This window comes from Canis lupus, chromosome 7 (genome assembly GCF_048164855.1).
Source record: "Canis lupus baileyi chromosome 7, mCanLup2.hap1, whole genome shotgun sequence".
NCBI lineage: Eukaryota > Metazoa > Chordata > Mammalia > Carnivora > Canidae > Canis > Canis lupus.
In genome coordinates, this window is record NC_132844.1 from 66224013 (window position 1) to 66240384 (window position 16372).

Here is a 16372-nt window from a genome sequence, read left to right on the forward strand (position 1 = left end):
GATTATTAGCCTTTGGAGTACCCTGCACTGTGCTTCTCAAAATCAGTTTGGAGCCAAGACCTTGTTGGCACCTGTCCAACATCCTGTGGGTCCCATGCTCTTCTGGGTTCTCAGAGATGCTGCTTTTTCTAAGATGACTTTTTAGACTGTGGGGCAGTGATGGGTAAATCCCAGGTGGGTAAATAAGTGCCTGCTCTCTCTGACTCAGGCGCACACACACCTTTCCCACTCATAGTGGAATAGTTTTCAGGCTCCCTGTGGGTTACTTAGTACAAATTTTCTTTCTTTTCTGTTTCTTTGTTTCTTTCTTTCTCTTTGTTGCTCTCTAATATAAACTAAGGGTTTATTACAAAATACAAAATGAGGGCAGCCCCAGTGGCTCAGCGGTTTAGCGCCGCCTGCAGCCCAGGGTGTGATCCTGGAGACCCCGGGATCGAGTCCCACATCGGGCTCCCTGCATGGAGCCTGCTTCTCCCTCTGCCTGTGTCTCTGTCTCTCTCTAGCTGTGTCTCTATGAATAAATAAATAAAATCTTTAAAAAAAAAATACAAAATGGTAGTTTATCAGGGGTTCAAGATAAAAAGAGGCTATAAGCCTGCCCTGGGCGAGGCTGGGGGCCAGAAGCCAGGCTCAGGAACTGGCCAAAAGTCACTGGTTTACAACCCCCTGGCAGACTATTGTTCTCCAGGATTGCTGCCAACCAGTTCTTATCTTACTGCTTGTATGCTGCGTGCTCCAAGGCATGGATCCCTGGTGTAATGTACATGTCTCTCTTGAAATGCTGGGGTAGGGATCACAAAAGCCTGACCTTGATGGACAGCATGCTATAGTGCGGGAGAGTGGGTATGAAGGCCATGGCCACCTTCTCAGGGTCACTCACCTGAAGCCAGACTTGCTGTACTACATTCAATTTTTCTAGAGTCTGTGGCAGCTCTGGGACACAGATGGAGCAAATCAGATCAAAGACCCCGGGCACACTGCTCACGGGAACCTGCTTGTCCTCTTTATTCATAATTCCCAGGTATTCTCCAGAGTGCTCACAGACGAGGAGGTTGCTGGTCTCCAGTTCTCCAGGAAGCTGTTCCCACCCTGCTGCTGCCCATCACCGGGGAACTGCTGCCGACCTGTACAGGTGGTCTGTACACATTTTTTTCCCCCGAGTACCCACAATACAGCATAACTCACGTTCTTCTACATGCACACTGTAGTTCTGATTTTTGGAAGTGTCTTCTTCTCCCTTCCAGCAACTCCTTTTGTTTTGGTCTAACTATGTGGTGGTGTGTTGACTCACAGAGGGCCTGCCACACATTCCCTCACTCACAGAACTCATTCAACAATCTCCTGTCCTGGGTTTCACCTGTTAACCTGCTTTGGGAAGCCTCTCCCAAAGTCTGACGCCCACAATCTGCCCTGATTGATGTACTCTATTGCTGGATGTCAGGAATAAAAACATGTTTTCCGGTGATCGAATTCTGTGGCTCTGCAAGCTCATTTAACATTCCAGCTTCAGCCTTAGCCAAAGGGCAGGAAAGTACAGTCTCTGCTATGATTCACTGCGACTCCCTAGTTCACTCTGCTGGCCTCCTGGGGTGGGACCCAGGCATCTGTCTCCTTCCATCTCCAGAGAGCAGGCAGTGCAAGTCAAGGCCCAGACATTCCTGGGCCAGGCTCTAGGGCCGGGCTGTTGATATGATGAAGAAAGGGGGTCAAAGATTCCCCCTGATTTAGGGTCAAGCCCAGAATCAGGTTTTGCAGCACTGTCCCCTCCTACTGTGCCCCACTGCCTTCTCTCTGTCTCTTCCCTCCGCCAACACCGCAATCTCCTACCTCTACAGGGCCTTCGCTCTGGCTGCATGTCTGCTAGGAAAATTTGCCGTGGCAGATCTTTGTGCGGCTGGCTGCAGCTGCCATGTCCTCTCCCTACCTTACCACCAGGGAGATGGCGTCCAGCAAACTGCAGGCCAGGGACAAGTGCTGAGGAGGGCTGTGTGGGACAGCAGGCCTTCCAGCTCTCAGCTGCTCAGGCTAGGTCCCCAGACAGTGCCCTTTACTCACCTCCTCCTTCGAAGGCCAGTGGTGGCAACAAGACACCTTAATAGGCCTCCCTGGGCAATAGAGCTCTCTCTAGGCTCACAGCTGGGGAAGAGAGGCATTCAGTCCCTCCCTTGGCAGCACAAAGCTGTACACAGGAGACTTGCCAGTTATGATCAGGGTGCTCACATCCAAGGCAGACCTGCCTCTGACTACCACCAAAATTTCCCCTCTGCCAGGGTGTCCCACCATCATCCATCACACCCCCAACACTCAGTGTCACACAGTCTCTTGCACAGCTACTCTCCTCACAGTCAGTAGCCCTAAATCCTAGGGTCACCCTTTTCCCTTCAAGCACCCAAGAGACAAATAACATCAGGATCCTAACTTAATACCAAGATTCCTATGTGAGAAAGGAAGAATTTATCCACCTTGGTTTAGGTAATTATTACATGGCCAACTGTCTATTTAGTAGGCAGATTTAATTTTTTTATTATTTATTTGACAGAGAGCCAGAGAGAGCCAGAGAGCACAAGTGGGGGGAATGGCAGAGGCTAAGGGAGAAGGAGGCTCTCAGCTGAGCAGGGAGCCTGATGTGGGACTTGATCCCAGGACCCCATGATCACACCCTGAGGTGAAGGCAGAAGCTCAACCACTGAGTCATCCAGGTGACCCTAATAGGCAGATTTTAGTGTTAGTTTTCCTCTATTATTTACTTTCCTCAATGGTGGCCTCATCGTAAACTGAACCATGTGGCCTTCTATCATGCACTCTGCCGCAACTCTCTTTTTTACTTTTCAGCAAGGCATAACTTACAAACAGTAACTACACAATCTTAAGTGTACACCTGGATGATTTTTATGTATGTAGCCACCACTAGATCAAGATAGAGAACACTTCCCGAGCCCCAGAAGATTCATGTTCCTCGCTAGTCAATACTCCCTCCACAACCAGTGACTTGACAGAGATCATGAAAAAATTTTTACCTGTTCTTGGACTTCACATAAATGTTTTCCTACAATCTTATTTCCAAAGTTATAATGATACCTCTGAATATTTTTTAGGGGCAAAATATTGGCTTAACCAGGGCTCCTTGGAGAATGGGTGATTCCAAGGTGGGGCAAAGAAAATGTAAGCTGAGAACATCTCATGGCACCAGAAAATAAGGAAGTGCCTTAAAAATGACAGGATCATGGAATGCCTGGGTAGCTCAGTGTGTTGAGCATTCAACTCTTGATTTCACCTCAGGTCCTGTGATCAAGTCTCCACGTCAGGCTCTGTGCTCAGTGTGAAGTCTGAGATTCTCTCTCTCCCTCTGGCCTTCCCCCTGCTCATGAGTGCACTCTCTCTAAAATAAAATCTCAAAAAAAAAAAAAAAAAAAAGATGGGATCAAAAGACATCTTAAAGGAGCACCCAAGGACCAAAGCTGAGACAATCTGAATAGCAAAATAATGAGTGTCTAATAACCCATGAAAAAAAATAAACACCCATGAATCTATACTGATATAAATAAATACTTGAATAAATAAAGGGGAGACAGGGACAGCTCTCCCTTACAGAAGAATGGCAACTAATAGATATAGAAGAAGTGGTGAAAATAGAAAATCTCCATTAGGCAAACATCTTACAGGCAAGAACCGTTAATGGATATTAAGATTAGTGGGTGAAATAATGATGAGAAACAGTGGAATTATATAGTATCAGTGTTTCCCCAGAAGATACTTAATAATTACCAAAGGGGAAATAGTAACTTTACAGTGGAGAAGTCTGGAGACCTACCTAAGGCAAGTGATTAAGGGCAGCAGGAATGAGACATGCCAACGCCATGGGCCTCCATATGATATGAGATCCTGAGAAGAACACATCACCTCTGTGGTTTCTTCCCCAAAAGGTATGACTCTCAATGTCATTGTAAGAAAACATCAGACAACCCCAAAGTAAAGGTCATCCTATAAAATAACTAATCACTACTCTTTAAAAGTTTTGAAAATTTTCTTTGTCAAGAAAGACAAAGACTGAGGAACTGTCCCAGATTAGGATCCTAAATTGGATCCTGGTCTAGAAAAAAGGCATTAATGGGAAAACTGGTAAAATTCAAATAAGGTCTGTAGATAAATAGTATCTTATCAACTTGAAGTTCCTGGTTGGTTAATTATAGTATAGAAGATGTAAACATTAAGTGGATATGAGTGGACTATTTGGGAACTCTATTTTTGCCACATTTCATAAGTATAAAATTATTTCAAAATAAAATATAGAGTACACTTTTGTAAAAACCTGGTTTGAGGGGCACCTAGGTAGCTGAGTTGTTTAAACATCTGCCTTCAACTCAAGTCCTGATCCTTGGCCTGGTCAGGCTCCCTCTCCCTATGCCCCTCCTTCCAACTCATTCCCTCCCCCTCCCCCCCTCTTTCCAAAATAAATAAATACATCCTAAAAAACAAAAACAAAAACAAAAAAACCCTGGTTTGAGTGGAGTCCCTCCTCCTGGGGCCCCTCCTGCATCTGACATTCAGCCCCTAGAGCGCTGGTGGCTCTCTCAGGGCCTGGGTGGGACTCCAGGACTTCCCAGACAGAGGCCCAGACCAGCAGCTCCAGCAACTTGCACACACGCCCAGAACTCCCTGTTGCCTTCAGGCACGGTGGTCATTCAGGCTCCGCCTGGGTTCCACCTTCCCATGGAGACCAAGGAGGGAGGGCAGGAAGAGGAATGAGGAAGTCACAGGTCCTTCTGGCAGCAGCAGAAGAAAAACCCAGGAGCCAATATAGTAGAACAAGAAGAGGACCTTGGAGCACTTCTTTCTCAGTCTTAAAACAACCAATCTGTTGTTAAACATTTACTTTGTGAGAAGAAAGCCTGAGAGTGATTGTCAATGAAAGGGGAGAATGGTGGAGGGTAGAAGAAGCCCTGAGAGGGGGAGGAGGAGGCAGTGCCTGAGGCAGGCAGGGCAGATCCTTGCCTGGGACCTTGAGTAGCTACTGTGTGAATTCAGCTCAAGTGCCCCAGTTGTCTGGCCAGGCCCCTAAGGCAGAGGCAAAAGAACACAATCCCTGTGTGTGGCACGGATTCTGGGTATCAACCACTAACTCCCTGGGTGACCTTGGGCTAGTTAGTTAATCTCGCTGAGACTAAGTTTGCACATTTGTAAAATGGGAAGGAGGGTGCAGGTATTATGATTTACCTTGTGGGACTATTGCAAGGATTAAATTAACACAGTAAGCATTTAGATTAGTGCTTAGAACACATTAAAGTGCTAAGAATTCTTTGTTATTCCATTGAACCTTATGAAATTGCTAGTATCTGACCATTTGGGCCTATAAAAACAATGCCGTAAGCCTCACTCCAATATTATCATGATCCTTCCATTAGACCAGCCCAGGCTGAAAGCCAGAAATGCCAAGGGGCCCCCCCATGCCATGAAAGAGCCTTGGCCCAGATCTGTAAGAAGCTCTCATTTCAAGAGGTCCATGGCTCAGAAGATGGGCCATCCTGCCCCTACTTCTGTGTACCGAGCTGCCTCAGGTCCCCTTGCTCAGAGGTCTCAGGAAGAAAATATCCTCAAGTGATCCTCCTGTCATCAGTTCTTGGTCCCCTCTCCCAGGCAATGTGAATCCAGATATCTGCTCAGCTAAGGAGAAGTAGGTAACCTTCCTTCTGGGGGCTTTTGCCACAGCTGTGACACTGCTCTTTGCCCCACACCCTTTGACACCCCCTCTCCAGTCCTGTTTGTTCAACCAGCTTGGTAGTTTCTCCCAGGATCAGGTAAGTAAGTCACATGGTTTACTCAGAAGTCACACATCTACTCAGACGTGGTTCCTAAAACTGTCTTCACCTCACTGAGTACTTTTCAGGGAGCAGTAATAATAATAAGCGCCCTGTTCTGAGGCTGTAGGGCAACTACACCATTCTAACTGCTTCATGTGTATTAACTGTTTAATCCTCACAATAGCCTTAGGAGGTAGGTACTCTTATCCTTATTTTACAGGTAAGAACATTGAGGCACAGAAAGTCAAGTTACTTTGCTTAAAGTTGCACACCTAGAAAGGTGGCAGAGCTAGGATCTGCCCCCAGGCATGTTTTCTCTTCTTAGCCATAACATCATGGAACTGTGGGGCTAGGAGGGACTTTGCAGATTATCCAGTTTAACTGTCCCTTCCATTTCGTCTAAAAGAAAAAGGTGACACTCCTCGAGTAGACTAAGTAACGTGTTAATAGAGCAGCAGGCACAATCCTCATTGTCATTCTGTGGGTTACTGCAGAAAGACCTCAAATCCATCAGATAATCAAATATGCAACCCAGGAAAGAACATCTCTATGTCTAACATAGTTTTAAAGTCACAGACTATTATGGTCCTGCGCTCTGCCAATATTGTGAACTGCTAAAAGCCATTCCAGGAATCATCTCCACCTCTCTGAGCTAATCTGGGAAGCACTTTTATCACATATGACAAGGCCCTCTGAGCCTGGCTCATGATAACTAAATTAGACTTCATCCTCTTGAAATCCTGCTCCACCTCAACCACATTATCAAAATTGATAGCTTACCCCAGCACACGGCCATTCCAGCCCCTCATGCTCATTTATCCTAGGATGTCACATATGCTGCTTGTTGGCAGAAGCTGTGGCTCTTTACCAGCTGCCTGTGGCCTCGGCACCATAGCTAGCATCTACTCACAGAAGCCCGCTCTCCCCTTTGCTTTCCAAAGCCCTTACTTGGGCAAGTTGGGTCCCGTCTTTCCACCTATCCACTGAGCAGACTTCTGTTCTTTAACCACCTAATGACAATTACGGAGAGGTACAGCTCTGGGATCACAGAAAGCCTTCTGTTACTCTTGAGAACACCTATGTTAGTAGTTAGAACTTAGAAGAACAGTTGACCTTCTCTGGCTTTCCCCTCTGCTTTTAAGAGTCATAGATGAGGGAGGGAAGGAGAGAGGGAGGAAGAAGGAAGGAAGGAGAAATCCCTTAGTCCAGAAATGTACAAAGCAGAGAAAGACAAGCCCCCCAGCCTACCCCAGAGAGAAGAACTATGAACAAGCTCCAGGCCTGTCCCTGAAGACTGCAGAGCCTTGCAATCCATCTCCTTGAACCCAATTCCCCATTACCCCTTCTTGTGGGCCTCTTGGAACAGCAGCTTGGCTTTCCATCGTTTAACACGTACCCTCCGTCTTCTTCACATCCCTAGCCAAGGTTTCTGGGCTGCCCCACTCTCCCTGGCCACCCCCCTCTGTCTCCTTTGCTCTGTCCACCTCTTCTCCCCAGCTGTCTCACAAAGGTGTGGCAGTGCTCAGGCCTGGACTTCTCCTCTCCTCTGTCCACACTCATTTCCTTACAGGTCTCTACTGTCCTGGCTTTAAGGACCATCTAGCCAAAGGTTCCTAAATACACATGTCCAATCCAGACCTCTTTCTCTCTTTTGAGCTCTCAACTTATAAGATTTATTTGCCTATCTAGATCTCCATTTGGGTGTCTAATGGCAGTTCAAATTCGACATGCCAAACCTGAACTCCTGAAAGTCCTCCATAAACCTGTTCCTCCTATAGCCTTCTTGTAAACTCAGTCATCTTGACTCAACCCTTCCTGTCCTACTCTACACCCAATTCATCAGGAAATCCTGTTGGCTCTATTAACAAAATATATATATGATCTAATATATATGCATGCACACACGCGTATGTGTGCATACACACACACAAAGATCTGCTCACTTGTCACACCCCCACTGATGCCATGCAGGTTCAAGCCACCCTCACATCTCACCTGGAGGACTCTAACAGCCTACTGGGTGGTCTCCCTGCTTCCACCTTTGTCCATACCTACAATCTACATAGAAGCCAGAGTGATCCTTTAAAAATATAAGTCAGATCATGTCCCTCCTCTGCTTAAGACATTCTTATGGCTCCTCTTCCATTCAAATAAAAGCCCAAACTTACAGTGGCTACAAAGTCCTCTGTGACCTGGGTATCTTGTGACTCTGGCCTTACATTTTCCTATTCTTCCTCTGGACCATTCTGCTTTAGGCCACACTGGCCACCACGATTCTGTAAATAGCCCAGGCACACTGCTGCCTTAAGGCCTTTGCACTGGCTGTTCCCTCTGCCTGGACACTCTTGTGCCGCAGATGTCCATGACTCTCTCACCTTGCTTGAGCCTTTTCTCAGATGGCACCTTCTCAGTGAGCCTATCCTACTTTTTTTGAAATTGCAAACTGTCCCTTCCCTACCACCTAATAATTCCTTTATCTTGCTCTACTTAAAAAAAAAAAAAAAAAATTCTCATCACCTTCTAACATTCTGTTTAATTTACTATGTTCTTGCCTATTGTTAAGTCTCTTCCCAACTAGCATGTAAGCTCTCTGGGAATAGGGATCTCTGTCTGATTTACTTTTCAATGTATCCTATGCCTCCAACCGTGCCTAGAACATGGCAGGCATTCAGCAAAGGCTTATCAATGAATGAATGAAATATCTCTTAGGCTGGCTTAACTGCTCTGCAGTATTTCAGGCCCTAAGACCCTTCTTCACACTGCAGAATTCTGGGGCTGGCTGACTTGGCCATTCTGCCAACTAGGAGGGGCAACCTCTTCTGAGCAGCCTGTCTCCTTCCCTCTTCCCGGCCAGCCACCTGCCTTAGTGCCTTCTATCTGTACAGCCCCATGAATGGGATAACTCCCCTCAGCCTGGGCTCCTGGCCACTTACCTGAAAGTCCTCCTCATCCAAGATCTCCTTTCTCCACTTGATCAAGAAGGCTGCACACACGTAGAGATGAAAATGGGAGAACCCTTCTGGTTCAGACTGGGGAGGGAAAAGACAGTTAGGTCTCCAGGTCCTGACAAGGAACTGGCTTTAGCCCTCTTGGTTCCAATCCTCCCGCAAGGTAGGCATACGGCACAGCACTCCTTCCATGGCTGGGCACACAGAGGCCCGAGCAGACTGTGCAGAGGTCCTTCCCCGGAGACTAAGGCAGACACAGAAGTGGGAAGGAGGTGAGGGAACTTCTGAGCAGAACATCTGCCAGGGCGAGGAGCCTGGTGCCTCAGGGACAGCCTAGCATGGAGCACTTCATACCTGGTATGTGTCCCACAGACGGATGGTGCAGCGAAGGGGAAGCTCCCGCATGAGCAGGTTGTTCATCCAACGAAAGGCAAACTGTAGGTATTCGACCTCGTACCTCCTGAAGTGATTATGTACCTGCTCTGAAACAGGAGTATCATTGGCCCCAAGAGCACAACCTAGAGGACTGGACCCTGACAGTCACATGATCCAAAAAGGCAGTTTCTTTTTTTTTTTTTTTTTTAAAGATTTTATTTATTTATGATAGTCACACACACAGAGAGAGAGAGGCAGAGACACAGGCAGAGGGAGAAGCAGGCTCCATGCAGGGAGCCCGATGTGGGATTCGATCCCGGGTCTCCAGGATTGCACCCTGGGCCAAAGGCAGGCGCCAAACCGCTGCGCCACCCAGGGATCCCCATAAAGGCAGTTTCAATCTCTCTTTCCCCACTCCTCCTGGGGAAGCCAGGCACAGAAAGGCCACACTGGCATCTGACCATCCTTTGTGTTTGATGCCACCATCTCACAGCCACACTGTATGGTTAACGCAGCCCCACATGTAGTAAAACTAGCTTAACATCCATGGTGATGTTCTAGGTTCTTCCTTCACAGGCTTGCTCTTGCCATAAAGCAGTAGATGTGAGGTTCACTTGGCTGCTTGACCCTATTACTCTTCAGAGGAGGAGTCAGAATGGAGCAGAACCATGGGGGTCACATTGGTCATCCTCCTGCCGGTGAGGACTTCTTCCTCAGCATCCCTGACAGACAGCAGCCAGCAGGGACTTAAACACTGCCAAAGAGGTTCACTGACTCCATTAAGGGCAGCCTCTCCCACTGATGCATTAAGTGATTCCCCAGAGAGTGCTTCACCATATTCAGTAGGAACTGGCTCCTTCCTGACTCCCACCCTTAGTGTTTGTGTGGAACTCTGGGACAATCCCAAATCCATGTTCTACATGACAGCCCTTTAAATAGTGCTTAATAGCATTAAAAAAAATTATTATCCTCCTCAGTTTCCTAATCTATAAAATGTGGATAATCATTCATACCTACAAAGGTTTCAGGGAGGATAAAATGAGGAGACAAAAGTGCTTACAACTGCAGCTGGCATGTGGAAAATACATAAGATAATTTTTTGAAAGAATAATAACAATGGTTATTTCTGGGGAATAGAATTTAAGGAATGGGGAGGATGTGTTACTTTTTATTTTTTATTTTTACAAATTGTTTTTAGTTTTTTTAATGTGCATTACTTCTATAATTCAATCAAACAATAAAGATACATACACTTATAAATCCCCTATCCTAAAATACTATGCCTTTACTATCAGGTATTTGTGAGGGCAGAAAAAACAAGGATAGGGCAGACAGTGGCAGAAAGCACAGCACCTGCCCTCTGGAACCTGGGATGAGGGATGCAAGAGAGCTGGAGGGCCCTGTGCTGGCTAAGGGTGGGGTCAGGGTGATGAGACAAAGATCGAAAAACATCCTATGGACGGATGTGCTAGAAACAACTGTAAATCAGCAAACAAGACAGGAAGACTGAAATCCTAAGTCAAAAAAGGAAGCTGGAGGGACACCTGGGTGGCTCAGTGGTTGAGTGTCTGCCTTTGGCTCAGGCGTGACCCCAGGGTCCTGGGATTGAGTTGCACATTGGGCTCCCTGCCGGGAGCCTGCTTCTCCCTCTACTTATGCTCTGCCTATGTCTCTGCCTCTCTCATGAATAATTTTCTTAAAAAAATCTTAAAAAAAAAAAAAAAAAAAGGAAGCCAGAATGAGTGGAATTCACCAGGGAAGGTTTTCAAGAAAAGAGAAGCTGGGGAGGAGAGAAAGATACGCAGTTTCTGTACGGGGAGTCAGATGGGGGGAAGGCAATGCTTTGGTGAAGCACAAGATCCACGATAGAAAGTCAGGAAATGAGATGTCTTAGTCATGTAGTATCTAGTGGAGTCATAAGAAAGCTTTACAACCTAACTAGTGCTACTGAGCCCACTTAACAGAAGACCTTGCTGTGGTGTTCTAGGCTATCATTATGAAACTTAATTCTGACTTCTCTTTCTGGGTCTCAGTTTCTTCATCAGTAAGAAGTAGGGCCTCCCAAGTTGTCTTTTAGTTCTAGAGTTCGTGATCCCAAGCCAGAGCCAAGGAATTACTGTGAGGCTTCAGCTCCTCAAAGCCACCCTGTTTCAGAAGGAGCGCCATGTCTCACTTCCTGCCTGCCCCCCTCACCCAGCCCAAACTGGTCACAGGATGCAGTGGAAGAGGCCTGCTATGGGCCGGACTTGAGGAGTGTGCATCAAGCCCAGGAGTGACATCACCACATCAAGGCCAAGGTCAGACTAGAGCTTGATGCTTAAAGCAATGGAGAGCCATGAGAAGCTTCCAAGCAGGAGAGAGACATGACCAGAACAGTGCTTTAGAAAGATATGGTTGTGTGACAGAAAGTTTGCAAGAGGGAAGAGTATGGAGGAAGCAAGTCCTTCTAGGAGGAAGCTATAGAAGTCCAGGCGTGGCTGGACCAGCTGTGGCTAGGAAAATGGAGAAGAAAGGGTGAATCTGAAAAGAAAAAGAGGGAGGGAGGGAGGGAGTAGGGCTAAAAAAAAAGAAAAAAGAAAGAAAAAGAAAGGGTGAAGTGAAAGGAGATGCTGAAAGAACTGATAGAACTTGGTGACAGAAAACAAAAGAGAAAGAACTTGAGGTGCCAGCAGAGCTCCCCTTCCTCTTCCCACTGAGATGTGGAAGGACAAGGGTGTCGCCAACAGCACAGAGTGAGTTGGAGAGGGTGGTGGCGGGCTGAGGAGAGGTCCCAGCAGCACTGCTGGCTTGTGTCAGAATCATACTGTGCTACTGCCAGAGAATTCCTCTTCTTCCAACCTACCATCAATCCGGCTGACAAGCTCTTCCAGCGCCTTGACCTTCTTCTGGATCCCTGGTTGTGCAAAGGTGTAGTTATCCTGCAAATGACATAGAGCCCAGGATGAACAGGGAGTCCAAAGTGGTGCTATCACTCTCAAGGTCACTGAAACACGTTTAAAAGCACAGGCTGTTTTTCCAAAGCTGCTACCAGCGTTCTGAGGAACAAAAGGAAATCGGCAGAACAGCCAGCACAGGAAAGGCCTGGCAGAGCCTCACAATATGGAAGTGAACTGCCTGGCTCGGGGTATATGGGAGAAAGGAGTGGCACACTCGGAGGACAAAGCCAGGGCAACACAGAGACCTCCTCAGAGTCCAGGTGACGCTAGACGTTTTGAAAGCTGTAAAGCTAACAAAAGAGGTGAAGATGGATGTACCAAAACGAGGTAGAGCCATGCTGGGTGGGGGACCCTGCAAGATGGAGGAAAGCAAGAAGGTACTTGAAGGCTTGTGGGGCAACCCACAAGGGCAGAACTGGCTCACCTGGATCCCATCTAGTAGTTTGCTCATGCACCAAAAGCTGTCGGCTTCAATGCTTCGAAGCATGTCCTGAGACAAATTGGTCACATCAAAGTTCTCCACATCCTCTTCTGTAAAACAAAAGGTGAAGAAAGTCCAGAGGTCTTCTCTAAAAAATGGAGAAAGACAGAGTTTGGTAACTTCAACAGTGTCCTTCCTTAAGGTCAGGGGAGAGCCAGGCTAAGCTGATGCCAAGGAACAAGGGCATGCCTTCCTCCTTCCCTAGTCAGGTGGGCCAGCATTCCTAGGAAAGTTCTTGAGAATCTCATTACAAGACGGAACAGGCCACTTCTCCCATCAATTCCACTGGGTCCAACATATCTTTCTCTTCTGCTTTTGTTTATTTGGTTTTAGGAAAAGATTCTTCAGGCCTTTGATTTCAGAAATTTAGTAAGCTGCCTGGCATACTCACACTTCTATGTAGTGAGAATGCTGGGATCAGATGGCCCCCGTAGCTCATTTTAAAGACACAATCTCCATATTCTGAGAAGGCAGACCCACAGTCTCACCACTCAGAAGTGAAGATGAGTGTGTGAGGGCAGATAGCCTCCAAACCAGTAGGCACTTCTGGGATTTAATTTTACTAATTTGATAGTTCCTACATGGGGTTATAAATCAGACTGAGAGGATACTCCAGAGGAAAGGGGTTCCATAGACAAATACGGTTGACAAATGGTGCCTTACATCTTCATCACGGAGATTCACAAAGATCATAGCATACAAAAGGACATGAGGAATTGTAACAAATTCTACATTAAGTAAATCTGTTTAACACTATTTATCCAGCACTTCCCAGGCTTCTATAGCCACTGGACCTCTTTTAAAGAGGACCATCTGTTAGCTTCTTAGGGAAACACCACACTAAGTAACTATAGTGAGAGGCAGTCTATCTGGTCTGAAATCCAAGTGGGGATTACATCAAGATCCTCTAGAAACCTGAAGAAGTAAAAGGCCATAGGAGGTTTTCTTCCTGCCACAGAAGTGGAAGTACTAAGAAAGGCTCTCCTTGCCCAACACAATAGGCCACCTCAACCCACAGGCCCCCGCGTGCCTTGCAGAGACCATGCGCGGAAATGTGCAGGCTTGAGTTCTGCGGCAGAAGCGGCTTTTCTCTTTAGACCCGCAGCTCTATTTTGAAAATAGAACGTTCACTGCAGTCCCTGGTGCTGCGGAGACACAGGCATCCGATGAAATGTATTCCGAATCCAGGCCTTTCATTTATGAGAATTATTATGAAGACCTACAACTGAACCCCCCTGGGACAACGCGTAACAATTCTTGGATTTTCATCCTGTACAAACAGCATTTTTTAATAGACATCAAGGGCTAGAAAAACCCTTTTGGGGAGGGTGGGATGCTGTGTAGAAAAACTATAATGCTAGAAACAAACTAAAAGCCTAACTCAAAGTACAGCCACAGTTAATACATGTAAAATGCTAACAATGGTGCCTGGCACACAGTAGGTATAATAGAGTTATTTCAAATGAAGTTTATTAGGAATTTGTAATGACACAGGAAAGCATGTCACAGTGTTAAGGGAAAAGACTAAAATACAAAATTATTTATGGTATACTCTCAGCTACTGTACATACAATATTTATGTGTACTTATATAAGCAGAAAGGAAAGACAAAATATATCACAAGGTTTACAGTGTTTATTTCCTAGGTAGTAGGGATAAAAGATTTTTATTTTCTTTAAGCTTTACTAGACTTTTCAAAATTTCTACAATAACCATAATTTTTTATAGTCAAGGAAAAAATGTACATTATTTTAGGAAAAAAGGGGCTACAATTGACTACACTTGCCTTTTATCACCCAACAGGAATAAAGATTTTGTAAACTAACACTAAGCTTGCAGAAACTAAGACTTCAGATAATATACTAAGGTCCACTTGAGAAATCACGTTAAAAAAAAAAAGCCTGCTAATAAATATCATCCTCCCCCCCCACCCCCCGCCCAACTTCAACTACTTACTATGTGCTGTATACAAACTATGAACTTAGTTAAATAATACTGAGCTCTAAGACCCGGTTCAGAATTTTCCTTTTTCTCTTTGCTTCATATTACATTTCTGAGATCCTCCCATGGATTCTGACCTACAGGTTCCACCAACCCACTCCCCGGGGCCAAGTGCAGGAGGAGAGTGCTATTTCCTCGAGTGACCGTGGCTCAAACCACTGTCCTGAGCAGTAGCCCCCTCTTTATGAGAAGAGGGTTATTAAAAAAAAAAAAAAAAACCTCTGAAACCCACAAGAAAGGCTCCAGACAAAAACCACTCCTGCTACTCCCACACACTTCCCAAATGAACAACCAGAACTCCATAGTAATTTGAGGAGTCTTTTCCAACTTGGGCATTCTACAGTTCCAGAATGTTGCAGTGGAAATGTAACTGGGAAGGGTAACAACAGAGAAAGAGCCCGAATCCCCGAGAACAATGGGAATAAGCCCTGACAGCCTGTGTCAGACAGGATAGCATGTGGCTAAGACTACAGACTCTGGAGGCAGACTCAAATCCTGGCTCTGTCACTCCTAGGTATGTGGTTTTGGGCAAATGACTTTACTTTGGTGCCTCAATGTCTCCTCCGTTAAGGTGGTAATATCTTATCAGCGTCATGGAATATTTTGAGGATTAAGTGAATTAATACATGAAATGTGCTAACAACAGTGCCTGGCACAAAATAAGCATTATGTAAACGTTAGCTAGTATTACTGTCATTAAAATGAGAAACAAACAACCTTCTATCTCTTTTAAGTGATAACAGTATTTACAGCCAAACCTAACTAATTCCAACATATACCTTAAAAATAATTTTCAAAGCTTCCCATTTCCACCATTTGGTCTAAAGGAGGAAAATCTAACAATGTGAGGTCTTAAGTCAATATGATGCCACTCTCAGTAACTGTACCAATCCCAAATCTTGAGCTGTCCAGGGAACAAAGGGACCAACAGACAAGACGCTGAGCCCTCTCTGGGGGCCCTGAGTCAGGGCCTCTTGTCTCCCTGTGTGCTGCCCTGATGCCTGGGCTGCCCATTAGCCCTTTGCTTTCACAGACAGTGGGATAGTTAAGCAGCCTTTCAGAGAGTGGGAGGAGAGTTTAGTTCTAGTACTCTGCCTGCTGGGAGGATAAAATTCACACATTCAGTCAAAAACTGTGAGCTGAGTGCACCAGCAAAAAGCAGCAGAGGAAGGGAGGCCCAAATGCTCTCTGAAGAGCTTCATTCAGCATAAACAGTCTGTTCAGAAGGATCATTAAACATTCCACTTGAGAAAATTCAACATATAATTGAAGCTGGAATGGGAAACCATGCCAGCTATGCAGTCCCGAATGAGGGCAGCGTCTTTGGTTGTCATTACAGAGCATACAACAGCCAGGACTCAGACTGAAGGCGATGAGATTTTAAGGATATTTTTATGGCTATTTTAAAAGGCAAAGCATCCAAAAAGAGGAAACCCAAAAGCTCTTTGTAAGAATCAAATTGCCCACTCTGGGCTAAGAAGAACATGCCCATTTATCAGCTGATAAAACATACTTGAGCGGTGACTCTAGCCAAGTGTTTATTTTTCTGAGAACTCTCAAGTCCTACACCTGAAATCAGCCTTGTTTATGTGTCAAATACTCCCCAACAGCTTTGGGAAGAACTAGTTCTGCTTAAACTGACAAGAGTAACTCGTCTTTTCCTCTTCTCTGTTCTAGGCACTTCCTGGGAACCATCTGTGATTGCAGGGCAATTTCTAGATTTTGTGAACTGTTGGGTCAGAATGATTCAGCCCAAATGGCGGGTAGGAGAGAGTTCAAGGCATCAGACTGCAGATAGCCTTTCTTTTTCCCAAAGCCTCTGGTTTACCTAAT

General features: G+C 45.8%; 1 protein-coding gene across 7 annotated transcripts in view; it reads right to left on the minus strand.

Annotated features, from left to right (window-relative positions):
• Positions 1-16372, minus strand: part of TBC1D22B (TBC1 domain family member 22B) — an 82090-nt gene that overhangs the window by 17227 nt on the left and 48491 nt on the right. For 3 of the 7 annotated variants that reach the window (XR_012034332.1, XR_012034333.1, XM_072833210.1), the window contains exons 9-12: positions 12482-12588; positions 11964-12039; positions 9101-9228; positions 8732-8827 (exon numbers count right to left, since the gene is read on the minus strand). Coding sequence is in view for 5 of the 7 variants with exons in the window: in XM_072833210.1 (XP_072689311.1) it covers positions 8732-8827; positions 9101-9228; positions 11964-12039; positions 12482-12588 (407 nt within the window). In the remaining 2 variants the exon portion in view is untranslated. Of the gene's footprint in view, positions 1-3274; positions 3392-3792; positions 3883-8731; positions 8828-9100; positions 9229-11963; positions 12040-12481; positions 12589-16372 lie in introns of those variants that run through there. The other 4 variants (XM_072833211.1, XM_072833209.1, XM_072833213.1 and 1 more) reach the window with 3 other exon arrangements.